The sequence below is a fragment of the Oryctolagus cuniculus genome, chromosome 11 (assembly GCF_051225735.1).
Source record: "Oryctolagus cuniculus isolate XC-2025 breed Fujian yellow rabbit chromosome 11, ASM5122573v1, whole genome shotgun sequence".
Lineage (NCBI taxonomy): Eukaryota > Metazoa > Chordata > Mammalia > Lagomorpha > Leporidae > Oryctolagus > Oryctolagus cuniculus.
In genome coordinates this window covers 64,695,924-64,722,586 of record NC_142877.1, presented here as the reverse complement: position 1 = coordinate 64,722,586, position 26,663 = coordinate 64,695,924, and the positions used below count along the sequence as shown (strand labels likewise).

The 26,663-nt window shown below is 34.4% G+C and overlaps 1 protein-coding gene across 13 annotated transcripts in view; it reads right to left on the bottom strand.

Annotated features, from left to right (window-relative positions):
* Positions 1–312: 312 nt before the first annotated feature.
* USP15 (ubiquitin specific peptidase 15) overlaps positions 313–26,663 on the bottom strand; it is a 126,189-nt gene continuing 99,838 nt past the window's right edge. For 9 of the 13 annotated variants that reach the window (XM_070052558.2, XM_002711302.6, XM_070052559.2 and 6 more), the window contains 14 exons: positions 21,983–22,156; positions 20,232–20,390; positions 19,927–20,151; positions 17,953–18,036; positions 17,392–17,486; positions 17,110–17,301; positions 16,429–16,544; positions 15,999–16,271; positions 15,560–15,630; positions 15,051–15,166; positions 13,806–13,955; positions 11,220–11,323; positions 6,401–6,489; positions 313–2,254 (listed from right to left, as the gene is read on the bottom strand). In XM_070052558.2, the coding sequence (XP_069908659.1) occupies positions 2,072–2,254; positions 6,401–6,489; positions 11,220–11,323; positions 13,806–13,955; positions 15,051–15,166; positions 15,560–15,630; positions 15,999–16,271; positions 16,429–16,544; positions 17,110–17,301; positions 17,392–17,486; positions 17,953–18,036; positions 19,927–20,151; positions 20,232–20,390; positions 21,983–22,156 (2,031 nt within the window). In that variant the 3' untranslated portion in view covers positions 313–2,071. Of the gene's footprint in view, positions 2,255–6,400; positions 6,490–11,219; positions 11,324–13,805; positions 13,956–15,050; positions 15,183–15,559; positions 15,631–15,998; positions 16,272–16,428; positions 16,545–17,109; positions 17,302–17,391; positions 17,487–17,952; positions 18,037–19,926; positions 20,152–20,231; positions 20,391–21,982; positions 22,157–26,663 lie in introns of all 13 variants that reach the window. The other 4 variants (XR_016216163.1, XR_007919692.3, XR_016216162.1 and 1 more) reach the window with 1 other exon arrangement.

The following is a 26,663-nucleotide window of genomic DNA, read 5'->3' as shown; positions in this document are numbered from 1 at the left end:
AAAATGACAGTATAGTCTTGGTTTGGTAGCTGGCGCAAAGAATGTAAACTCTGGGGATAGAGATTTGCTTCCTACTGTTATCTCTAGACTCCAGAACAGATTGGTAACAAACATTTGTTTAAGGAATATTTAAATTAAAAAAAAAAAAGTCGACCTTAAGACGTGTCCTTAAAAAGTAAGGTTCACTTTGCTCTGATATGCTTTCTTTTCTAGTAGTAATGATAACTCCAAAGTCTAGCATACAGTCAACTACCCATAAAATGGGATTTTTAACTAATTTAAAAGATTCAGAGTAAGAAATAAAAGACTAAATAAGGCCTTGAATAGCTTTATTGAAATCTGTATAAATAAACATGCACATTTCAAATGTAAACTCAAGTGAACTCAAGTGCAGACAAAATTTTAACCTCTGTCATGCAGGAGGTTAGTTTACATCAAAATAAAAAAAAAGGAAAGAAAAAAGAAAAAATCCAAAGCAGCTTTTAAAATACCAGGATGAAAAACCAGCTTTAATATCAAGGTATAAAGCAAAGCCATGATCAACATACCTCATTTATCCTGGTCAAATGCATTTTTTTTACTTTTAAATGCTAACATAAATAAATAATTTACCAAAATGTGCACTCACAGAGTGAACTTTTATTTACAATACACAATTTATAATCTATTGTATTTGATTAGTTCAAGTGAAGAACATTATAATTTCTGCTTTAATAACTAACAGTGGGACACAAAGCAATTTCTCAGGTAGTCGATAGTGAAATGTGCCCCAGCATTTAGATTTTCTATTAAAGGCAGTATTGTATGCCAATTGACAATACATTCTTTCAACTAGATCAAAGGGAAAAAGCAGCAAATGAAAATGTTTCAAACGTTCACACATATTTTTGGCATCCTGGATCCTTGAATGTGGTGAACTAAAATCAAATTCAAGGTTTGTATGCTTTATATACTGTACAGGTTCTGACTCTGGAGCATGCAAATGCCATTTCTCTTTTAACAAGTTATCGTCTGAGAAAAGCTGTAAGGCTATGGTGAATTCCATCAGGAACACACAAAGAAAGTTAACAGACCTACCTTTATAGCCAAATGTCCATTAATGATTTAAAGGCCAGCATATGAAAAAAACTCTCATCTAAGCTTGAGGCAATTATTACTATGGATACAGAATACTTATATTAAGTCTGTCTTTATATTACAAGAATGGGGAGAGCTAAAAGTTGCCAAATTACCAAAAAATGGGGTAGAGAAAAACAGACAGCAAAAATTTTAATTTTGGACCAATAGCAGATTAAAGATATGTATTTTAAAGAAAATTAAAAAACTGAATATTCTAAAGAACAGATCCCAATAGCAGTAAAAAGTACTTACATGGAACTGAAAAATGACTTTTGATGGAGTATGAAATCCAGAACCTGTTTCCACAGTGACAGTAAGATGAAAATATTATCCCGCATTTTTAATGATATTACAAAAGGAAATACCATTTTCAGGATTGTTTCTTATATCATGATTTGGTTTCTTAATAGACCCACAATGATTACCAAGGATGAATCTGAAAATTTGGTTTTCCAAGAATACTACTGCAGTATTTATGCCATATTAATACTGCAGCTAAATATCATAGTAGTATATATGGCAGCCTAATGCACATGAACTAGGTTATCCAAAAACTAAGTTCAGCATAGTTTTCCTGCAGTATTATTAAAGCAAAATAAATGACCAACAACCACAAATTTAACATTTGTCATCAATTAACTCACATCCAAGAAATTAAAGAAAACATAATTCATCAAAACAGCAGCAAACTTAAAAGGGATTTATTTGTGATTTCCTATATATATTTAGCTTGTAAATACAAGACTGTAAATGTATTAAGAGACAATTTCTGTTAAAGTTTTCATTGTGTTTCACTTCAAGTACTGCACAAGTTAAAATCTGATAAAGGATTTACATTCGGTTATCTGAAACTCCCATCTCAGACTTTTGTTTTAATGTGGTGGGTAATTTCATCATTTCCATAGATACCACCAGCAGGAAAGTCTCTCTTTTATGGCTTCTAAGACTTTCATCAGTTAGTGTGCATACAGTTTTCATTTTCTATATCATTGTCATTATCATTGCTATCTTCATCACTTTCTAATGGGATGCCTGTGGCAGCTGAAGCACCTTTAGTTTCTCGATCAAGAGGAAAAAAGCCAGTTCCACTGAAAGTGTCTTGTCTCTGGTAGAATAGTACATATGCTGCTTTTGACTGTTAAAACAAACAGAAGATGATAAAATGGTTATATTCTTAAAGATCATATTAAATACAGTATAAATTTTTAGCCAGTAACCACTCTTGGTGACAGGGAAAAAGTCAAATAGAAAAATCACATGGTCAAATATGAGTTACAAAAATGAATTAAATATGATTTCTGCTGGAATTATAATTTTTAAAATTCTCTTAAACTGTGAGCATCTTTGTATCTAATACTAGTTGCTTTCCCCCATGTACGCACTAGATTCCAACTTTTCTATTTTTTTTTATCTATCTGAAAGGCAGAGAGTGAGAGAGGGAGAAAGATAGGGAGAGGAAGATAGAATGTCCATCTACTGGTTCACTCCCCAAATTGCCACAACAGGTTGAAGCCAGCTCTGCCCTGGTCTCCCACATGGGTGGCAAGAAACCAAGTAATTGGGTCATTTTCTGCTGTTTTCTCAGGTGGATTAACAGAAAGCTAGATCAAAAGCAGAGCATCCCAGGTTTTTGAACCGGCACTCTGATATGGGATGCCAGTGTCACAAGCAGTGACTTAACTGCTACACCAAAATGTTGGCCCCTATAGTCCAACTTTTCCTACTGACTTGATGATATTGTTCCATCAGTCATCACTGTGTATCTTTAATAAGTCCTTATCTCCTGGACTTTTCTCTTTGACATTAAAAAACACTTCATAAATCCCCCTCCATTCTACTTCCTTTTTCCTCTTCCTCACAGCCAGGCTTTTGGAATAGTCTATTGATTCACTACTCGTTTTTAATGGATATTCCTCAATTCTGTGTAATTTAACTTTTGCCAAACCCATTCTAATGAAATGGCTTTTACTTGGGTCAGTAACCTAATAAATAACATACTTGGGTGTCTTTTAAAGTTCTGCTCAATCTCTCCATAGCATTTTTTAAAAAGATTTATTTGATTTATTTGAAAGAGTTACAGAGAGAGGTAGAGACACAGAGAGAGAGGTCTTCCATACTCTGGTTCACTCCCCAGATGGCCACAACAGTTGGAGCTGAGCCAATCCAAAGTCAGGAGCCAGGAGCTTCTTCCGTGTCTCCCACATGGGCACAGGGGCCCAAGAACTTGGGCCATCTTCCACTGCTTTTCCAGGCCATAGGAGAGAGCTGGATGGGAAGAGGAGCAGCCGGGACTCGAACCGCTGCCCATATAGGATGCCAGCACTTCAGGCCAGGGCGTTAACCTGCTGTGCCACAGCACCATCCCTCTCCATAGCATTTAACAGTTCATTATTTTGTTTTCTTCCATCATAAAGGGTTTGGGATTTTGCGACTTCAGTTTTCCTTACATCTCTTCCTATCTTTTGGGGTTTTCCTCCGATTATTCTGGGGACTCACTAAATCCTGACTTCTACCCACCCATTCAGTATGTGATTCATTCAAACCCATGTTTCAACTGCCAACCTAAGACTAATAACACAAATTTACAATTTAAACCAGTGATCACCTCTGAACTCCAGTCTTATTAGTACAACTTCCTAATGCAAATGTCTACGTAGCTATCATGGTGGCAACCTCAAATTTCAACAGCAATTTTTCTTCCTATGTTCCCAATCCTGGTAAATCGTGAAGTAAAAGTTACTTTTAACTCCATACAGCAAGTATTTCACAAATCCACTTTCTGTGTCTACACTGTCACTACCACTACTTTAACTGCTTAAATTACTGTGACAGCCTCCTGAATGGCTCTTCTGCCTTTTTACTCAGTATCTTCAAAATTATCTTTTTCAGTATTCTGAGAGAGATGTTAAAGTACAAATTCAACATTATTCTATTGCTTAGCTTTCATCTGATGGCTTCTCATAGTCTTTAAGAAAACCTCTAAGCAACCAGGATGTCAATTTCCTTCATTGGAGTGCTAAATTAATCTCTAGCCCCATTTCTTCCCCGTAGTCCTACAAGAGTGTTATTTTTCTGTCAAACCAAATTATTCTTCATACTCTGTCATGCCTCCTTGCTTTTGTAGGTGCCACTTTCTTTGCTTCTTTCATCTCATTTGCTGTCATTTGTACTAGCAGATTCAAGCCAACTACCATCCTTTCTGTAGGGACTTCCTTGCACAGGCCTTGTTACCTCATAACTAAATCTTCAGCCTTCTATGTGGTAATAGCACGAAACTTAACATCATTTATAATACTAGAAATTTTACTTTTCTAGTCTTTCTTCTTTAGATGGTAAGTCTTAAAATGAGAGATAGCTGTCATTTAATCCTAAAGATAAGACCTATATCTAAGGCACTCAAATACTGACTAAATGAAGAGCCATCATTGTTAAAATGCAGGCTTACATCAGATTTATGAATTAAATATGAGGAAGATACATTATTTATTTGAAGGTAAAATTCAAGTAGTATTGTTAAAGAGACTGTGATGGAGGACGTGAGCAATTTTAGGATATTTTGATTGGAAAATTAAAAAAGAGAACACAGGAGTTGGTGCTGTGGTGTAGCATGTAAAGCCGAGCTGGTATCCCATATGGGTGCCAGTAAAGACACAGCTGCTCCACTTCCTATCTACCTCCCTGCTAATGTGCCTGGGAAAGCAGCTGAAGATGGCCTAAGTCCTTGGGCCCTAGCACCTACATGGGAGACTAGAAGAAGCTTTTGGCTCCTGGCTTTGAATTGGTTCAGCTCCAGCCATTGTGGCCATTTGGGGAATGAACCAGCAGATTGAAGATCTATCTCTATCTTTCTCTCTCTCTCTCTCTCTCTCTACCTGTGTCTCTCCATAACTCTGCCTTTCAAATAAATAAATAAATCTTAAAAAAAGAAAAGAACAGAATTGAAGAGTGAGGGAAAAATAAATTAGCTTAAATATGAACTGGAAATGTAGTTAACTTGGATATATACACATTAAAAAGTATTGAAGAGTTTTAGTCTTTGTTACAGATACAGTGAGACAAGCAACATTGTATACTTCAAAAAGTTCATAGATAATGGTATTAAAAGATAATGCGCATTTTCCATGAACTTTTTTGTATACCAGCATAGTCATGTGCTGCATAACAATGTTTAAGTCAAGGATGGACTGCATATATGATGGTGGTTCCATAAGATTAATATAACTTAGATGTGCGGTAGGCTGTACCATCTAGGTTTGTGTAAGTATACTCAATGATGTTAACACAATGAAATCATCTAATACATTTCTCAGAATGTATCTTCACCATTAAGCAACACATACATAAGAGTGAGGGCACACAGAGTGAGGGAGAGACAGAAGTTGTGGAAGAGAAAGGGAGTGGCATGGAGGGAAAAACAGCTCAAAATTGTTTCAGAACTATTCATGCAATGAGAGATTACATCTACAGCAATAGTTGGGCTTAAAAGTTCATTTATTTGCTTAAACAAGTTGAAGATTTTACAGCACTATATCTTAAAAATTTACTCTCTGCCCTTAAGGAATGTACAATAAATTTGGGAGACAAAGGAGTAAGTGTTCCTTCCATCAATAAAAAATGAGCAGATACTACATTTCTGTCACTAATAGTGTAATCAATAAGTTAAATAAATCTATAGACATGCAAAATTTATAGGAAAATAAAAACCTTTATCAGATAAGCAATTTCTAGCATTCTTAGAACTCACTGCAGTCATTAGCCATCATTTAAAATCTGGGAAATATCTGCTCTGATTGAAGCACAGCAACGCCAATCTTTTGTTCAGGCTATGGGTAATAAACTGGTTTAAGTGTGAACAGATATTAACTATTTTTCAAATGCTCAAAGAATATCAAAGTAAGAAGTATACAAGGGTTAATTTTTATGAAACCTGTAAGTTTTCTTGTCTAATGTCATTCTGAAGTTAAATGCTTTCTTTTCATAAGGCAGGATAAAAGTTTACAGATTATGGGTATGGTAAGGCAATTAAAAGATTTTTTTTCTCTGTTTTAGCACTGAATCTACTTTCCAAAGGAAAATATAATTCCATTCATGTTGCAAATTACCTGAAAATTTTCACTTTGGGGAGACAATTTTACGTTTCTTTAAATCAGAACACATCTCTCTTAGCTACTTGAATTGCTATCAGACAGACTATAGTAACCATGGGTTTCTTTTATTAATTTATATTCACTCCTTAAAACAGCAGATTCCATGATTCCCAGAAAACAGAAGACATACTTACCACAATTTGGTCTTCAGATGCTGTGGAGACACTACTGTCATCAAAATAGTACCATTTTCCATCATCTTTATTTTTTGCGAAAGCAGTATCTAATGAAAAAATAAAATGATCTACGGTTTTCTGAGGAACCCTCAAAACTCCATAATAATCATCTACATTAGGAATATGTACTAAAATTACACAGTAATCACCTAATATTTGAAGACTGATTCATATGCATCGATTGATTCTAATGATGAAAGGTTTTTAGAATAATTTCCTAACATCTAGATGCCTAAGACATGGTTGAAATTGTTTTCATCCCAGGGCAAAACAGAACAGATTTATTAGTTTTTAGTTCACAGAGTAACAACATTAAATACAACAAATGGTAATTAACATTTATTTAGTGCTTACTATGTATTAAGCATGTCAAAAAATTTGTGGATAAAGGAAACTAAAAGGTAAGTTTTGGTGAAAAACTTTTCTCTAACCAAGTTTATTTACTATTTATTTTTTATCATTTGGTACATTTCATACTAAAAATAGCCCATATTTCCTTATAAAATTTGAAATGTACTCAGGACAAACCCATGTTTGCAGCTTTAGACCAGTAACTTAACAGGAGCATCTATAGAAATTTATAAAAATGAATAAAAGGCAATGAATTTTAAATGAATATAACTTTGAATTGGCTTGTGCTGAAGTTTTGAATTTGAATTAAGACTAAGAAAAGATGTGGCAAGTCTATTCTTGAGTTACCAAGAATGACAGCAAAGGGAGGTTGTTAACAGGAAGAAATGTTTCTGGAAATACCATTTCAGGTACATATGTGCAATGACTAAATATCTGTACTTCATCAGCAGAAATTATAAACAACTTCCCCCATATAGATGGTATAATACTCCCTTTTCACTAAAATGAATATGAAAACAGCATTTAGGTACCTTTTGTTCCAAGTATTGCTTTACAAGGATCATTTTTAAGTTTCTACTTTCTTAATTCACATGTTATATTTCTGTCTGGCCTCCATGGTACCATGAAACCTGCTTCTCTTCAGCTTATCCCAGATGGGGGAATTCTTTCAATTTGTGGTTATCAATTTACAAACATGAGATTTTTGTTGCAAAAAAAATTTGAAACCCATGCATGTTTTTTTTAATATGCATTTTCCATGAACATTTTGAAGACCCTTTATAGAGGATTTCAAAAATTTTTCTGCATCAAAATAAATTTATCTTCTTTTTTAAGAAAACATTATTCAAGAAGTAGAGAGACACAGACAAACAGAGCTCTCATTCTCTGGTTCACTACTCCAAAAGCCTACAATTGACTGGACTAGGCAGGGTTGAATCTAGAAGTCTGGGAATTTGCGGGTGGAAGGGATCCAAGTTCTGGAGCCAGCACTTGCTGCCTTCCAGGATCTGCACTGGCAGGAAGCTAATATCAGGAGCCAGAGATAAGTAATTGAACCTAGGAAGTCTTTTATGTTATCTGGTCTTCTTATCTGACATCCAGCCCCTAGAGCAAATGCCCATCCATCAAGTTGGTTTTTATTCTATTTTTCCATAAACTTTTTGAAGTATCCTTGACAACTCTACTCTTTTTTATTATTTTTACAGAATTTTTCAGTCTTTAACAAAAGTGCAGAAAAAGATTATCTGCACAATTGTTAAGGATCTGCTTTACCTTTAAATGAAAAAGAAAATACTCCATCTTTACCATCCCATGCTTTTTATAAACAACCCTATAACTGAGGAAGCAAAAGTAGAAAATGTTTTCAAAACAATTATTCCTTGTCATAGATTCTAAAAAAGTGTATGGTTTCTAAATATTTCTGCCCATCAACAAAAACTATTCTTTTCATTTCAGATGTAAGAATTTGAGGTAGTTATCCTAGATATGGTTGCTATCAAAGGGCAACATATTCTACTAAGTTCCCCATCTGTGTGACATTCAAAGGGAAATAAAATCACTCTGAAGTTAAGCATGGATTTGTTAGCCTTCTACTTTTGGTGAAGCTCTACTGGTAATCAGAAGATAACTGAAAAGACCAACCAACCAACCAACCAAAAGAACATAATAGTTTAAATTCTAAGTTGTTTATTTAAACAATATTTATGGAGCACCCACCATGAGGAAGAAATGTCTTATATTCTACCTGCTTTTGGTTTCCTCTCCCTAGAAATCAACTACGGAGAAAAGCCACTGAAGATACAGAGGAGCCTAGCATTAAAGGAACTGACAACAACAAAATTGTGAAAGCCCTGTTGAGAGACTAAAGGCACACCAGACTGAACTCATATTGGAATATATGTGTGCATGTGAGATAGCTGTAGTGTGCAGAATGTGTGCCAGAGGCAGCAATGAGATGGCAGATTAGAAGAAAGCTTTTACATTTCACATTTTGAACAGTCATTGCCTGGTTCTGTCACAGAAATCAGCAGTATTCAAACCAGCTGAATTAGAAGTGAAGCAATATTGAAAAATTCTGTTGGGAGAGACAGGCCTTTAGTCTAATGGTTTAGATGCCTACATACTACACCAGAGTAGCTGGGTTGAATATCCAGCTCCGGTCTGTGACTCCAACTAGGAGGCAAGCGATGCCTCAAGTAATTGGTCTTCTACTACCCACATTGGAGACCTGGATTGAGTTCCTGGCTCCTAGCATTGGCTCCTTCCATTACAGGTATTTAGTGAGTGAACCACTGTATGTGAGCTCTGTCTTTCTCTGCCTCTCAAATGAGTAAAAATCAACCTTGGTGAGGAACTGAAAATAGAAGTGGGAATGGCCTCTCCTAATATCTCTCCTTCCAATTACCTATCACCTCTGCCAATCTGTTCTGTGCATTCTGTATTATTTCTTGTCCTATGTCTTTTTTTAAATCTAAGTAAAGCTGGTGCTGGGTGAAGCCTATTGTGTGCTGTGAATCTGAACTCAAGACAAGAATAGATTCTACACTTACAAAGTAAAAGAAAGATTCTTAGGCTGAATGAAAAGATCTAACAATGTGACTTTAGAAGATATACTTTGAGCAAACAGGTAGAGTTTACAAGTTAAAAGATGGTATACAAGAAAGCTAAAGTAACACTTGTAATATCTAAAGCAAAAAAAAAATTTTAAATCCTGATAAAAGTGGCAATACAAAATGAGATTACTCTTGTAATAACTAATGAAACTGTTGGGAGAAACAAATAAAGAAATACTTTAATAGGAGTCCTGGTGAATACCACTCAGGAAACAGGATGAACATAAAAAATAACTGGAGAGAGTAACGATTTAAATAAAATTGGTAAGCTTAAACCATTAGAGAAGTACAGAACTCTACTAAATGAGGAATATATGTGTATATGTGTATATATATTCTAAACATGAAAAAATTTAAAGAAACCATTTATTAAGTCACCATGAAAGCCTCAAACTAGACTAATAAAATATAAATAATGCTCCCAATAGTTATGTAATAAAATGAAGAACAAAACCACAGGCCAGCGCCACAGCTCAATAGGCTAATCCTCTGCCTGTGGCGCCGGTACACGGGGTTCTAGTCCCGGTCGGGGCATTGGATTCTGTCCTGGTTGCCCCTCTCTGCTGTGGTCAGGGAGTGCAGTGGAGGACGGCCCAAGTGCTTAGGACCCTGCACCCGCATGGGAGACCAGGAGGAAGCTCCTGGCTCCTGGCTTCGGATCGGCACAGCGCAGTCCGTGGCGCCATTTGGGGAATGAACCAATGGAAGGAAGACCTTTCTCTCTCTCACTGTCTGAAACTCTACCTGTCAAATAAATAAATCTTTAAAAAAAATAATGAAAATGTTACATTCCAAAATTCATGGGACAAAGCTAAAGTAGTACTTAGTGAGAAATTTAAAGCTTTATTTATAGCTTTGAGTAGGAAATACAATGGAAAGCAAAAGCTAAGCATTCAGTCCAAGAAGCTGGAAAAACAGTAATATAGCAAACCCAAAGGAAAAAAAAATATAATTTAGGAGGGAAAGAAATCAATGAGAGAATAGACATATACAATAACAAAAAGAAAAATTTAATAAAATGAAAAGCCAATTCTTTGAAGAGATTAACAAAACAGACCTCTGGGAAGAGTGATTTAAAAGAAAATAATGAAAAAAGGACAAAAATAAAGCAGAGTATTGTAAACCACTATTCTCAAATATACTGGAAAATATACTGGAAAGAGGAAAAGAATAAAACATCCTCCTAACCGCATAAGAAAATAACAAGATCATTTCCCCATGAAACTGTAACAATCCTAAATAAAATGAGTTAACTAAATTTAACTGTATATCAAAAAACACATATACCTAAGTAGGTTATAACCCAGGAATGTAAAGATGGTTCAACACGAGGATCTATCAATAGGAGAGTGTAGAGTTAAAGGTAATTTTGATGTTCATTATGAGGTAAGTGAAGAGATAAAATATGGTTGATGTAAACTGTGAGTGGTGAGAAATAATGGACTAAATGGACACAAAATAACATGGAGAAGTCTTAAGAAAAATGTCAAAAGAAAAAATATGTACTGAAATTAATCACACATTATCAATTATGTAAATAAACAAATATGATTTACCAGAGCACATGCATCAAACATGTTAGAAAGAGAAGAAGAAGAATGAAGAAGAAAAGGCACTAATGTACCAACAATTTTCCTTCTTGTGTCTTGAACTGAGTAATATGATTACATCTGATGCAAAAGCTGATTAATATAGCCATCATATTGAGCAACTACTATATGGAGGACATCTGATGACTTATCTTTAAGAAGTAATAAATATCTCAAGGAAAAAAGATATTATGATTTAGGTAAGGTAAACTGTCAACTTACAGTGACCTCCTCCCATTCCTCCATAGTGGTTGGAGACTGCAATCAAATTATAGCGGCAAGGACCTGCGTTTGGATTAATTAGGAATTCTGACATATCCAGGTCACTGTTTAAAAAAAAAATAAGGTTAGTTTCATGTTTTCCCTAAAATGTGATGAATTCTAACCCTTTCTATTAGTTTTTGACTCTCATCTATATGTATACTTTACTAAAGAAATTATCAAGAAAAAATTTCTTGTATAATAAATCATACATGTACCCTGGCATTTGAAAATTTTGGCAAATATTTGTTTAGTAGTTTAGAATTTAAAAATAAGCTACTGAATGCTATTATTCAGATTCATGTTTTCATGCTAATATATTTAACTCTCAGTATACCAGGAAAAAGTTATCAGCTTTTATCATCTAGGTTTAATGGACTCCAAACTGTACTCTATATGTTGTGTGTGGGCGTGGGAGCAAATTGTTGAAATCTTATGATTAGCACAGAGATGGTCCTCTATATATGAAGTCATACTAAAAATGATCTACAATGAAGGAGATGGGAGAGGGAATAGGAGGTGGGAAGGGAGCAGGGTGGGGGGTATGGGGGAAAGAACGACTGTGTTCCTAAAGTTGTATCTATGTAAAAATGCATTCATTAAATAAGAAAAAGAAAGAAAAAAATGATTTATATAAGAAAAATAAACAGCGAAAAACAAATTTCTTAGAAATTCTAAGGAATTTAAATATATCAAACCTCAATTTTTATTCTACATTTTCCTGGATTTGATGACCTATATGCCTGAAATGGGCAACATTCTTTGAATGGGAGTGACTTTTCATACCTGTTGTGTATGAACCTGAAACATGACTAAATAGAAATGATGTCATTATTTCTGATGTCATTCTTGCATCATTAAAAAGCAGTAATGATTCTAAATTGTAAACACATCAGTAATTCTTGTTTTCCTTTTGTTTTTTTTTTTTTCTTGCACTTACATGGTCAAAATGCTTTAGCTTTGAAACCCTTAGTGGCTTACAAATAATATTGCAAAAGAGAAAATGCCTCTGCTTTTGCTCAAGTAACAGTTTCAATTTATAGATATTAGAATGAGCAATACAGTAATAGTTTCAATTACACATTATATTCTTCCAGTCACTTCTGTATACACACCTGCCTTCAGCAGTTGTCTACTCACTAACTTTATCAAGGAAATTCTGGTGCACTAATAATAAAAAATACGGAAGGATATCGCTACATGTTCTTTTTGTAAAATGATTGTACCAAGTTTTTGTTGCAAAATATAATGTGATGCGGTCTTTCCTGTTGGATGACTAAATGAATGGGAAGACAAGTTTCCTTTTAGTCCTTCTGAATTTGTAACTTTTTTTTTAAAAGTATATTAAAAAGATATTGTCTCCAGACTTCTCTCTCTCTCTCTCTCTATACATATATATATATACACACACACATATAATTCAAACAATACAATAAGGAAAACTGAAGGATAAGAAAACAGAGATGATTTACTTTACTACTGTGTCTTCCTTCTAAATGAGTTGATTATTCTGTTTTCATACTATTTCAGTGTTTTCTGAAAAGTGTATTTAGGGGGCTGGCATTGTGGCTTAGCAGGTAAAGCCAGCCTGTGATGCTAGCATCCCCTATGTGTGCCAGTTCCAGCTGCTCCTCTTCTGATTCAATGCCCTGCTAATGTGTCTGGGAAAGCAGTGGAGGATGGCTTAAGTACTTGGGCCCACGCACCCATGTGGGAGACCTGGAAGAAACTCCTGGCTCCAAGGTTCAGCCTGGCCCAGCCCTGGCTGTTGTGGCCTTTTGGGGAGTGAAATAGGGGATAGAAAATCTCTCTCTCTGTAACTCTGCCTTTCAAATAAATAAATGTATTTTTTTAAAAAAGTGCATTTAGGAATAACTGATGGATAATTATAAAACTATTCCTAGAACAAAACCATTAAGTCCTATAAAGTATCATAGATTTATAAATATGCAAATGAACAAATAAGGTAATGAAAATAGAGTGAGTTTTACTGCAGGTTTTTTTAAAAAAAGTGTATTTTTTTAAAAAATACTTTTTTTTTTTTTACTTGAAAGGTGGAATTACAGAGAGGGAGAGAGATCTTCCATCTGCTGGGTTCACTCCCTAAATGGCCTTGATGGCTATAGCTTGACTAGTTTGAAGCCAGGAGCCAGGAGCCATAAGCTTCTTCCAGGTCTCCCACGTGGGTACAGGGGCCCAAGGACTTAGGCCATCTTCCAGGGCTTTCCCAGGCACATTAGCAGGGAGCTTGATAGGAAGTGGAACAGCTGGGACATGAACTGGCGTCCATATGGGATGCTGGTGCTGTAGGCAGAGGCTTAACTCGCTTCACCACAGCCCTGGCCTGAAAAAGTATATTTTTTTAATTTGGTATTTGGAAAGTCTCTAAGAGATACTGGTCCTTGCTAATTGTTATAACTACTAAAAAACTAAAAAAATAGAAACTGGATCCAATAGTGCCTGATGTTTTCTAAAAGATAACAAAAAACATTGAGTAAGTTTGAAAACAGAGTTGTTCAATATTTATGAAGTACAATCAAAACTTACTTGATAGGAAAATCAACTAAAGTATCTAACTTGTCTCTCATGTATCGACTGTAAGAAAATCGCTTGAGATGTACCACAAGTACTGGAGGCAGGGACCATAAATCCAATTTCTTTGTTGCTTGCTGATGTTCTTTACAGTTTGGACAATACCTAAAAAATGAAAAGAAATATTTAAAGTTTGATAGAGGTACAAACAAACAGTACTTATTAAAGAGAACAACAGATGAAAAAAATGTTTGAAAAGTTCTGTATTTTTTTGGTAAGCAATTAGCATATGCTAAATAGGTATTAGGCTGAAATCAACTCCTGTTAACATTTTTATCTTCAATATGCTTTCCAAACGGGTTTAAATATAACTAATATGCAAATAAATATTCAAAGAAATTATGAGGGCTAGACTATTTACCTTTTAGTATGCTTGTTAAAAAGATATGTACGTATTACAAATCTGTGCTAAAATACAGACACTAGAAAACTTTAAAACTTCTGGGCACTAAGAAAATAATACCAAAAAATGCAAGGATATTTTAAAAAGTCACAGAAAATGGAATTAAAGACAAGTTTATTTTGGTCCCTTCCTTCTGAATTCTGAAGTCCAAGCCAATTATTTTTTCATGATATGATTTCCATGAATTTTTTGAAATATTGTAGTATAGCGTAATTTTCCTAAAAACTTTCAAAAATGATTACAAAGCTAAAAATTCTTGGAAAAAAGTAACTAAAACTAATTTTTTTTGACAGGCAGAGTTAGACAGTGAGAGAGAGAGAGACAGAGAGAAAGGTCCTCCATCCGCTGGTTCACCCCCCAAATAGATGCCATGGCCGGCGCGCTGCGCCGATCCAAAGCCAGGAACCAGATACCCACTCCCCATCTGACGTGGGTGCAGGGCCCAAGCACTTGGGCCATCCTCCACTGCCTTCCCGGGCCAAAGCAGAGAGCTGGACTGGAAGAGGAGAAACTGGGACAGAATCCGGCGCCCCAACTGGCACTAGAACCCAGGGTGCCAGCACTGCAGGCGGAGGATTAGCTAAGCGAGCCACGGCACCGGCTACTAAAACTAATTATTAATAGTAAATGGCTATTATGAAAGATATAGTAATGAGATTAAAGCTTAACTCTGTAATAACACTTTTAAAGGTATAACCATCTCTCTTTATACACTATAGCTTATTATAAAGAAATGCTTATAATTTAAAATATTTAAGAAAAATGATTAGAAACAAATATTCAACTCTGCCTCTTACCAGGGATCTTCAGCACCTAGCTTTTCTTTTGTTGTAAAAAGCTCAATGCAATCTTTTAATTTCACAAAGGGTTTTTTAGGAGGTTTATATTCCACACTTTCATGTTTTTCGAAATCCTAAAGAGAAGTATTTCTTGAGTTAAGAGAACAAATGAAACAAAACTCATTTTAGTGATACCATCTTACTATGAATAATAATGAAAACTCCTAAACTTTCTCAAAAGAATTATAAATCTTAGGTCAACTTAGATTTATTCCACAGATCTAAATAACTCCTGTGTATAACTATCTGGATGACTGAAACATGTCAACAGAATCCATGTTCAAAACCAACTCTGTACCTTAAGAAAAAAAGATCTTTTTGCAAAGCCTTTTGTATTTCATGATTTTTCTTAATGGTAAAATAAACATATTTGGTAGATAGAACTAAGTGAATATAGTAAAACAATATGATTAGCTATGGTAATCAAAATAAAATAAAGAGGTAAGAAGGAGTGAGTAATGACTTACCTCAGCAGCATTTTCATCAAAATATCTTTTTTTCAATTCAGGATCCCAATCCAAAGCAAGAAAAGATCTTTCTAAGGTGAAAAAATATTTTTTCTTTAAATTTACTATTACTTGGTGTTAAAATTAGTATATCTTAATGTTAGGATATGTGTCATAGTAAATAACAGCAATCTTTTCTAATAACACTAGCACTGGGTGATTAAGGCAAATAGCTGTTTCCAAGCTACTGAGCTACTGAAATATTTTCAGAGTTTAAAAAAAGATAAAAGCTTAAGCATGAGTTCAATTTCCATTTAAGAAACACTGACATGCATTTTACTTAGATAAGAAGGCCTTTCGTTTAACAGTTTAGACAATGCATTTTTCATGACAGGCATGAATTTCGTGGCTTTTTCACTGAAAAAAAATCATCTCTAAGTAATTTTTCAGAAATACTTACCGTCTAGCCTAAGCTGCCGATCATCAAATCTTATATGCCTGGTATCATCTTTGATGTAGTTGATATCAGTATTGCCTAAGTTGTTGAACTGGAATGTAAACAATCGTTTTTTGTGTCCCGTGAGTTGACCTTTGCAAGTATCTTCAGTACATAATCCATTTTCAGAATCATTATCTCCTCCAACTGAATCTTCAGACTGACTGTTTTCATTCTCTGAGGGAAGTTCTTGATCCTGGCTGGACTCATCATCTGGCTCATCTGTTTCCATTTCACCTATTTTAGATATTACAAATTTAAAAAGAAACCCAATGTTCCAATTTTAAGTTTTTTGCAAATATTTTTAAGTTCATTAATGTTCATCTTCATATGTTTTTCTCTGAGGCAATAATCTCAGTGAAAAGATTTTTATAAGTTAACAGGAAAGTCTTACTTGGTGAGCCTTCCTCATGTATGCCATTTGGGCCATTCCCATTAATGTTTTGGTCCTTACAGCAGTGTAGGGATCCTTCGGTTTCTTCAGTTTCAGTAGAAATTTTGACATATCGGCTTAAATAAAATCAGAAATCAAACACAATCATATTACAAAGGTAAAAACCAAAAACAAACAAAAAGTTTCCTTTCCATCAATAAAACAAATATTTTTCATACTGTTACATTCAGTAATTCAAGAAGAAATTCAAACTTAAAGTACAAGTGCAACTAATAAATTATTCTTGTCATTATACAGAATTAATCTGATACTTCTACAATTTCACATCTTAAATATGTTAAGGCTGTGGCAAGTAATTTCTCAACTTAAAAAAAATAGTATGAGTTTTAAAATATATATGTATAGCAGTCGTAAGTTTATATTTTCTTCCAAATATAAACTTTTGGTGTAAAATAGCTAAAAAACTTCATACTTTTTAGGTCTGAAATTACCTCAGTAGTGTGTCTTATATGACTAAGCAAGTTGATTGCACTACAATTTAAAATTGCTACCTGATTAAAAAATGCTGAAATAGACTTGTCTAATTATATTCTGATAGTATCTTGTATGTTTACTTTTATAATATATTTTATATTTTATTTTCGTACTTATTTTTTCAATGTAGAGCTGCATGACACTTACCACATTCTCAAAAGCAAGAGATTATAGAGTTTATCTTCAGTATTGTTTCGTGGTACAGCCATGAGAAAAGGCTGGCCAAAAAGTGAAGACCCAGTATGGTGGGTGTAACTTGAGTGTCTAAATTTTTCTCTTAGGCAAACAGGAATAATCACATGCTCTGTATCTTCTGTCCTATTGATGTTAATTTCAAACCTACAAGGACAAAATTGATCATAAACTCTCAAATTTTGTTACCTTGTTTGATCTTTTCTTAATACTTTGCATAATAAATTTTATACTTACACATAAATATCATCCCGTTCCATAATACTACTAAGGTTTTCATCCATAGCGAATATTCTGTGAAATCTATGATTGTATATATCAGTAACTATCATCTAAAAGGAAATAAATTTCTATTTAGCTGGTTTTACAATACTGAGAAACTAAACACCATCATAAACAATTTTTTTTAAAATTTTTATTTATTTTATTTTTTTGACAGGCAGAGTGGACAGTGAGAGAGAGAGAGACAGAGAGAAAGGTCTTCCTTTGCCGTTGGTTCACCCTCTAATGGCTGCCGCGGCTGACACGCTGCGGCCAGCACACCGCGCTGATCTGATGGCAGGAGCCAGGTACTTCTCCTGGTCTCCCATGGGGTGCAGGGCCCAAGCACTTGGGCCATCCTCCACTGCACTCCCTGGCCACAGCAGAGAGCTGGCCTGGAAGAGGGGCAACCGGGACAGAATCTGGCGCCCCAACCGGGACTAGAACCTGGTGTGCCGGCGCCGCAAGGCAGAGGATTAGCCTAGTGAGCAGCGGCACCGGCCCATCATAAACAATTTAACCCCAGAAATATCTTACCTTATCTGCAGATACTCCTGACAGAGCAGACAATGCTGTACAAAGATCTAGTATGTTTCCAATTTTGGGGACAATCACTTTGTACTAAAAAACAGAAAAGAAAATCACAATGACTATTACTTTGGAAAAAAAAAACAGATGAGAGAGTGAATTCATGGTTGCTCACTCAGATTTTTTTGGTTCACAATGTCTGCCTCCAATCTTGTCACTATCCACAGGATGACTTATCCTAACCTTATTGTTTATTGGCTCCTCAATTCAAAGACCTACACATGCACTGAACCACAGTCAACTTTGTGGGCTTCATCATTATCTGAAATTGCTCCATTCTGCTATTTTAAACTCTTAATGACTACTTACAATTTTTTTTCTCCTGAAAACTCATCCTTATTTATTGGATTATAGCAAGATTTCTAGTCCTTAAAAAAAAAAAAAAAAATTCAAAGGCCATACAAAATGATCAACTTAAAATTAGCCTGCTACAGATTTACTGAATTTTGAGTCCTGCCTGCAGTTGCCTTGGCAGATTTAGCAAGCCTTATACCACCAGCAGCTAGACAGTCCCCTTCTCTGACCTAAAGGGTATAATTTTAGAAATGTGAGCACAAATTCCTTTGGTTGAAAGTAAAAGCAGATTTTTATCAGTTCTACTCATAAAAAGGGCAAATTACCCAATAAAATACTGACCTGAAGGTATCTAGTTTGACAAATTCAGGAAGGAAATAAAAAGCAGCAGCAAAAGAAATGGCTGAAATTTGTTTAACTGAGTACATGACTAGTCTTTACTAGACTTAATTACTTTGAATGAAAGTGCTGTAGTTTAATGAAAATTGTATGTATTCTGACCTTACTGCTAATAAACCCAAATACTTCTGTCAATCAATGGTAAGATCAAAGTTTTGTTGAAAGCATAACTTTCACACAAATTTTATGACTATTATGTATTAACAAAGTGAGCTATTTTGTTGGAACTGAAGACTCACGGAAAACAAACTTCTAAGGCAGGGATCATATCTGTCTTATTTAGGAGCAGAGTTTTATACTCAATAGGTACTTAAAATATTTGCATCAATAAAATTTTTGAGTTCTCCTCCATTAATATCTAAGTTACAAGGGTTACAAATAAAGATTTATAAGATCCCTATCTTGAAAGAACTCCTAGTCTAGGAGAGAAAAGATAAAAGTAAACCAAAAGTCATAATAAAATTTGCTAAGTGCCATAATAGAATTTAGGGGAATAGAAGCTAGAAGAAGAAGGTCCTTCTTTCACCAGGATGGGTTAAATATCAAAAAAGAATTAACTGATTAATAAAGAAGGGAAAAAATACAGAGTTTTGCTCATATGATGTAAAACAATCCAGTTATAACACTAGCAATAAGGCGGACAACACTAATGTCCACAAGGTTTTTGCATAAAATAAACATGCGATACATTAAAGTATTTAAAATTAGAGCATTATTCAAATAACTAATTTTTGTATAAATTTTTATTTCTTCTCTAAGTCCTTAAAATGTCAAAAATTACAAGTATTTAAATATGCTATTATCGCATCATGAATTTAAATGTGTAGCATTAGCTTTACTTCTGATAGCCACCAGGAAAAGAAAAATTACAGTTAACATCAAAAAAAGTCCAAGTTAGAAAATACAGAAAATACTATATTATTAATCTTAGCAATCTAACATTTATCCCAACATCATAAAACCAAACCATCTCTTTTTTTGATGAGAAAAGGCCTCTGAGAATTTTGTTTATATATGACATAAGGATACTTTATAGATATCCTTCATAACCCTTTCAAGAGTTTAAAATGTCATACTTATTTGCAAAGTATTTGGCTTATAAAAACCTTACACAAATACACATTATTATTGAATTGTTATTAAGGATTCAACACTGATTTTCTTTTAATAAGGATTCAACTCTATTTTTTTTTTCATAAAAGTAACAAAAAGAAAGTAATCATTACTCACCTGCATAGGTTTGGTAAGTGGATCCATTCTAACTAAATAAACTTCTAAGGTACGTTCTTTTTTCATGGGCAATGGAAGTGTTAAATAACAAAAAGGGTCAAATGTTACGGAAATTTTAGCACACTCAGGACAAACTAAGGTTGATTTGAAAAGGCCATGAAATATGTCTACTATGATAGAATCGTTTCTTTTTAAATGGTTTTCCCAGGCTTCTTCAGCAACCACCTATTTGGAAAACAGACACAAATTACAAAGCGGTACCACAGAACTAAAATAACAGTGACAATAACATTTACCTTATTTACCTTATCTGGCCTTCCATCAGCATCTTTTAATTGTATATATGGTTTTTTCCTAATTCTATTCAAATCTTCATGTAATCCATCTAATAGGAAAGCTAATAATTCTTGACAGTCCTGCTGTTGATATCCAGAGAACTGAGGTGCAAAACGTCCTACTTGTGTCTATAACAAAAATAAAACCAAAGTCAGCTAGGCATAGGATTTTTTTTTAAAAAACTACACAACTGATCCTCATTATTCATGAATCCCACAGTGTTTATTCTCCTGTTTGTTAAAATTTGTTTATAACCTTAAAATCAACTTGTGACATATTTTGTGGTCAAGTTTTGAATATTCTTAGGGAGTAAGTTGACTCATTTGATATGCACATTATCAGCTGGGTTCAAAGAAGGTGAACTTGCCTTCTAATTTCAGCTGTCATGATATAAACGAATATAATTTTTGTGGCTTATTTGGTACTTTTTTTTCTATATTTATATGTATGTTCTTGCTATTGTTGGTAATTTTAGTGTTTAACATGGTTCCTAAACATAGCACTGATGTGTTGACTTATGTTCATAAATGTAAAATGACTAGGATGTGCCTTATGGAAAAACATGTTAGATAAGCTTTGTTTAGGCATGATTTATAGTGTTACTGGCTATGAAGTCACTGTTAAGGAATAAACAATATATATATAAGGAATAAAACAAATTTTATTTTATTTAAAATACACATCTTTAAATAGAAATACAAATAAAACCAAATTATGTACTGACTGGTTGGTGGAAATGTTGTGACCAGGGACTTGGTACAATCAAACCCTTTTTCCCTGGAAATAACAGTGTAATACTTATTAATTCCAGAACATAATTACTGTGAATAATGAGAATTGACAGTACACACACACACACACACACACACATTACATTTTGTTTTGCATTCCTAGTAAGCACTCAATGAAGTGTTATCTATAACAAAATAGACCAATACATGAAATTCTTAAAATGTATTAATTTGTTTGGTTGTAGATTTATTTGTCATTAGCTGCTGTTACACTATTTGTCAAAGTATATTCTGGGTGTTTTTAATTCTCACCTCTAGGTTTTCCTATTGCTTCCTCCTGTAAACCTCTGCTAGACAGAAAATAAACGACAAGTTCTCATCCTTGCCACATTTTCATATATAGATAATTACATATCTAAAATCATCTTAAAAGTAACTATTCGACAAGATGCAAAAAAATGGTGACTTAAAGAAAGAACAAGGAGAAATTATGGCAAAGTTTTATACTGAAGACTTAAAATTTGGTAATATTTTGTTCTGGGTGAGTAGAAAAAAACTATACATTTCCTGCTTAGTTTCTATGTGTAAAAAAGACAATGAATATCATAGAGGTAACAGAAATATTTGTTTATAATACACAATTTTCCTAGTCTTTGGAGTACCGTAGTCTGAAACAGCTATGTAAATACTATTGCTATCTCTCAGTGGTGATTCTTTCACCATATCAGTGTTTCTCAATCATTTTTCACCACTGTCCCCCATGATTCAGGTCCTTCCTAGAAATATATGTTTTAAACTAGCTACCTCTCCTATCCATGGACCCTGAAATTTTATACTGCCTAACTATTCATGCACTGTTTTCTTTTGGAGGCTAACAGACTACTGTTCAAATAACAGGTACTATTCTCCCAGCTCCTCTGCCATCAACCGATTTTCATCTTCTAGGGGAATGATATAACTCTTGTTGAGAGTGCAATTTCAACACTAACCTTAAACGCTCTTGGGGTGACGTAGCTAAACTTTCCAGACCACATTTGCTTGATCAATTCAGCATAAGATTTAGCTATTTCACCTCTCATTCCTAGGGGATTGTCAAAATTCAGTTCTTCTTGATATTTATCATTGAGGAAATATTCCGTAAGTGGAGGTGTGTTGCTCAAACACTGCAAAGAATAAAATGTATTTTCAAATAAAAGTAACCATACCTATACTTTTCTTAAGACATGTTAAAATCAAGAAGGAAATAAATTGATTTGTTGTAGCATACAGAGAAAAACTTAACTGGTTTCTTATATACATAAGTTAACTGGTCAAAAAACGATTAAATGATGTACTAAACTATTCATTTCCCAAATTCCAAGTCAAGTACTTATAGTAAATAAAAATGTTAATATTTGTTTCTGTAAAATTTGCATTAATTTGAACCACAGCAAACTACCTGTTAACTGAGAGAGAAGCTCAGAGTTCTCATTCTTTCTTTTACTTCACTGGTAGAAATTATGGATTGTCTACTCACTCCAGATACCTGAAAATTAGCCTGAGTTGGTAAAAACTGAGATATAGTGCAGGTATGAAATTTAATAAAGACACAGCTGGTCCTCTGTATTTGCAGGTTCTGAAAGCGCAGCTTCGAACAAACATGGATAGAAAATATTTGGAAAAAAAAAACCACCTGTATTTCTACTGAACATGTACAGACTTTTGCCGTTATTCTCTAAACAAAGCACAACTATTTATATGGCACTGGCATTGTACTAGGTATTAAAAGTAATCTAGAGATGATTTAGAGTACACAGGAAGAATGTTCAAAGATAGTAATTCTAACACAATTGATATAAGGGACTTGAGCATTCACAGATATTGGTATCTGCAGGAGGTCATAGAACAGACCTCCCAAGAAAATAAAGGGACATTCATATTTACTGCTTCCACCATCAATTACGGTTATAAAAGAGCAGTCTTTAAACTCCATTTGGCCAACCATTTTTAGAAGGGACAATACAGACTAGCTGGGCCTAGGAAACAAACTTAAGTTACTTGAACTCTTGGTGTGTTCTTACTTTCTTCAGTTCTTTAATATCCTAATAGTCCAAATTTCTTGTATTACAAAATTAAAACTGAGTAAGTTAATTCTGCAACTCTTTCCCATTTTGAATAATTTAGTACTTAAAGCACATGGTAGAAGTACAACTTTCCCATATTAATCTCAAGATGGAATAATTTTAAGTTGATGCTACCATAAAATTTGACCTCAATATAAATCTAATATTGTTTTGTCAACTACATGGTTAGAATGTGCCATGACTGCACAGACATTTAGCTAACTTTTTTGCCCCCTACAGTAAGATATTTATCTTAGAATCAAGTGGCAGCGAAACTAGCTGCTTGCATGTAAAACAGTAAAAACCCACATTTATGTGATCTTAAATTTATATTAAAGGAAATCAATAGGCTTGGTAGATATGAAAATTCAACCAGCTGTGTTCACATATAACTTAAATGCTATATACTACAACTATATACCACCGAAGTTTATCTGAAACTCCAATATAAGCATATTCAATTTTTACTTAGTCTTTTGAGATGAATTCTGGGGCTGTTTTGTATTTCAATTATAAACCAAAATAAGCTTCATTCAAATAATCATAATATCTATTTAGGAATATTTTCTTTGGGGCTGGCACTGTAGCGTAGTATGTTAAGCCTCTGCCTCTGTCCTGTGGGTGTTGGTTCTAGACCCAGCTGCTCCACTTGTGATCCTGCTCCCTGCTGATGGTCTGTGAAAGCAGTAGAGGATGACCCAAATGCTTGGGCCCCTGCACCCATCTGAGAGACCTGGAAGAAATCCTGGTTCCTGGTTTCAGACTGGCCCAACTCTGGCTGTTGTGGCCTTTTGGGGAGTGAACCAGTGGGTGGAGGACTTCTTCGTCTCTCCATCTCTCTGTGTGTAACTATGCTTCTCAAATAAATGAATAAATAAACTTTTTTTTTAAACAGTACCTAAATTGGTAGTGACCCCTATCTCCAGACAAAAGTGAGCACTGTTATTAATATCATGGAATTTGTTACATATCTTTTAGGCAATGAAAATAATATAAACAGTTAAAATGTTTAGGGTAAGCAATAAGGGCCTTAAGAGTCATTAATATATCGTGTTCAGCTGTAAAAAGTAATTATTTATGTAAGCAAAAGGAAAGCAGTGAAAGCGATACTTTTGAATTTTCTTCCTAACTTCTTTTATATCTCAACAACACTCAATCTATAATACTCCTTTTGAGTTTCATTTTGTCTTCTTTTATACTAAATATCCTTGTAATTATGAACTCAGCACTAAGGAGAAGCACAAGCAATCTAGAATACATGATGGCTACATGGAGTATAAATTCTATCATTTACTACCTGATTTAGTACATAGGATCTATATCACATAATCAATTGGCAAAGGGGACTTTGGATAGTAATTTCCATCAATTAGCTTTCAAATCTTTTTTTATTAGTTCAAGGTTATATAAGAACATATTTTCCCATCTGTTAATATGATCACACAAAGAATCTAATTTATAGCTTCACCAAGTATCTCAAAGAACCAAGTTGTACAAACATGATTGATTTTTTTGTTTGTTTTAAAGATTTTATTGATTTATTTGAGAGGTAGAGTTACAGTGAGGAGAAGAGACAGAGAGAAAGGTCATCCATCCGCTGGTTCACTCCCCAATTGGCCGCAATGGTTGGAGCTGAGCTGATCTGAAGCCAGAAGCCAGAAGCTTCCTTTGGGTCTCCCACATGGGTGCAGAGGCCCAAGCACCTGGGACATCTACTGCTTTCCCAGGCCACAGCAGAGAGCTGGATTGGAAGACAAGCAGGCCGAACTAGAACCAGTGCCCATATAGGAGGCCGATGCTGCAGGCAGAGGATTAATCTACTGTGCCACAGTATTGGCTCCAATAAGACTGATTCCTGAACTTTGTTTTTATTTAATTATTCACATGTATCCTGATTTTGCAAAGAGCTTTCAGGTATACAGAAATATTTTTTAGCTTTCCAGAAGTATCCAGAGTGATTTAAAAAAAATGTACATCTAAATCACGTAACTTGCTTGCTATAGATAATGGTCCTTGCATGCTTTTAGATTAGAACCCCAGATAATTAGAAGGGTCTGTGTTTTGCCCACCTATGTAGATTCATCCTTTGCCAATCTTTTTTCCCTTTCTATCCATATCTGGCCTTACTTGATTATTTGTTGTTTCTTGAACTCCATACTTCTGTCACTCTGTGATTTTGCACCATTACTCTGTATACTTGAAAATGTACTCTTTTTGCCTTACCAACTTCTAACAGCCCACTGACATCGGGCATCTTGTCTATAAAGTTTCTCTTATATTATTTCCTCTGTATGTTTCCATATTGCTTAGTGGTCACTTTTACTACAGCACTTAAATTTATAATGTACTACAACCCTGATTTTTAGTTTGTCTGCCTTGGCAAATAGACTGAGACCTCCATGACAGCTTTTATATTTACATCCTCACCACTGAGTACCATGTATCACTTGGCACTTAGCATGTGTACGATAAATGTATGATTAATAAAAATGGTTTTTTTGCTTATATTTACTCATATATTTATCTGCCTGGTTTTTATTCTTTTTACTTCAACATTTAGCACAGAGTACTCAATTAAATTCTTGTTGAATGGAATATTACCAAATGTGGGAAAGATGTATTTGCTTGTTAATGAATCATCTCAAAAGTATCTTCAAGCACTTCTATTTGAATATTAAACCAAAGGAAGGGCAGAACTTATTAAAAACTTTCCCACTCTTACGTCTTTCATTCAACCCATTATCTGCTTTGCAGTAAGCCTCCACTTTGATTTTTTAGAACTCCTTGAAAAAGATACCAGTACCAATTTTCACAGTGACACTGCTGGTTTGCAACTAATTATAATTCAATACTACAAACTAAACAAAACAGAGATAGTTCTGATGATAGATAACTGCTTATAATACATGCGATGACATCACAACCAACATTTAAATTTATGCAATTTAGTCTGAAATGGGGCTAAAACAGCATTCTACTTTTGTTGAACATAGTATTTCAAGAAATTCACAGGCTACATTTTTCTAACAAATTTTACAACGCATACTAATACAAAAGTTCAATAGTCACTGTTGTATACACAAATTATGATAGTTTACGAACTAGGGTGGCACAGGCATTTAGCTTAGTGTTTAAGATGCCCATGTTCCCACACTGAGATACATAGGCTTGATAACTGGTTCTGGCACCTGACTGTGGCTTCCTGCTTATGTAGACCCTAGGAGACAGTGGTGATTGCCTAGGTAGTGGGTTCCTGGATTAAATCCTCAACTCCCAGCTTCAACTTGGCCAATCACCACACATTATGGGCATTTGGTAAGTGGACCAGTGGATGGGAGCTCTCATTCTCCACCTGTCTCTCAAGTAAAGTAAAAAAACAAAAACAAAACTAAGGTGATGCCAGACTTTTCTCCTTCATTCTGAAAACATCATTACATTAGAATAAAGTATGCTTTTAAAATAATATGAAGACCAGTAGGAACATTAAAAGCTCTCCTGACTCTGGGTAGAAATTTCAAGATATAATTAGAATAAAAGTAAAACAAAAATATATCCATGTTCCAAGTGA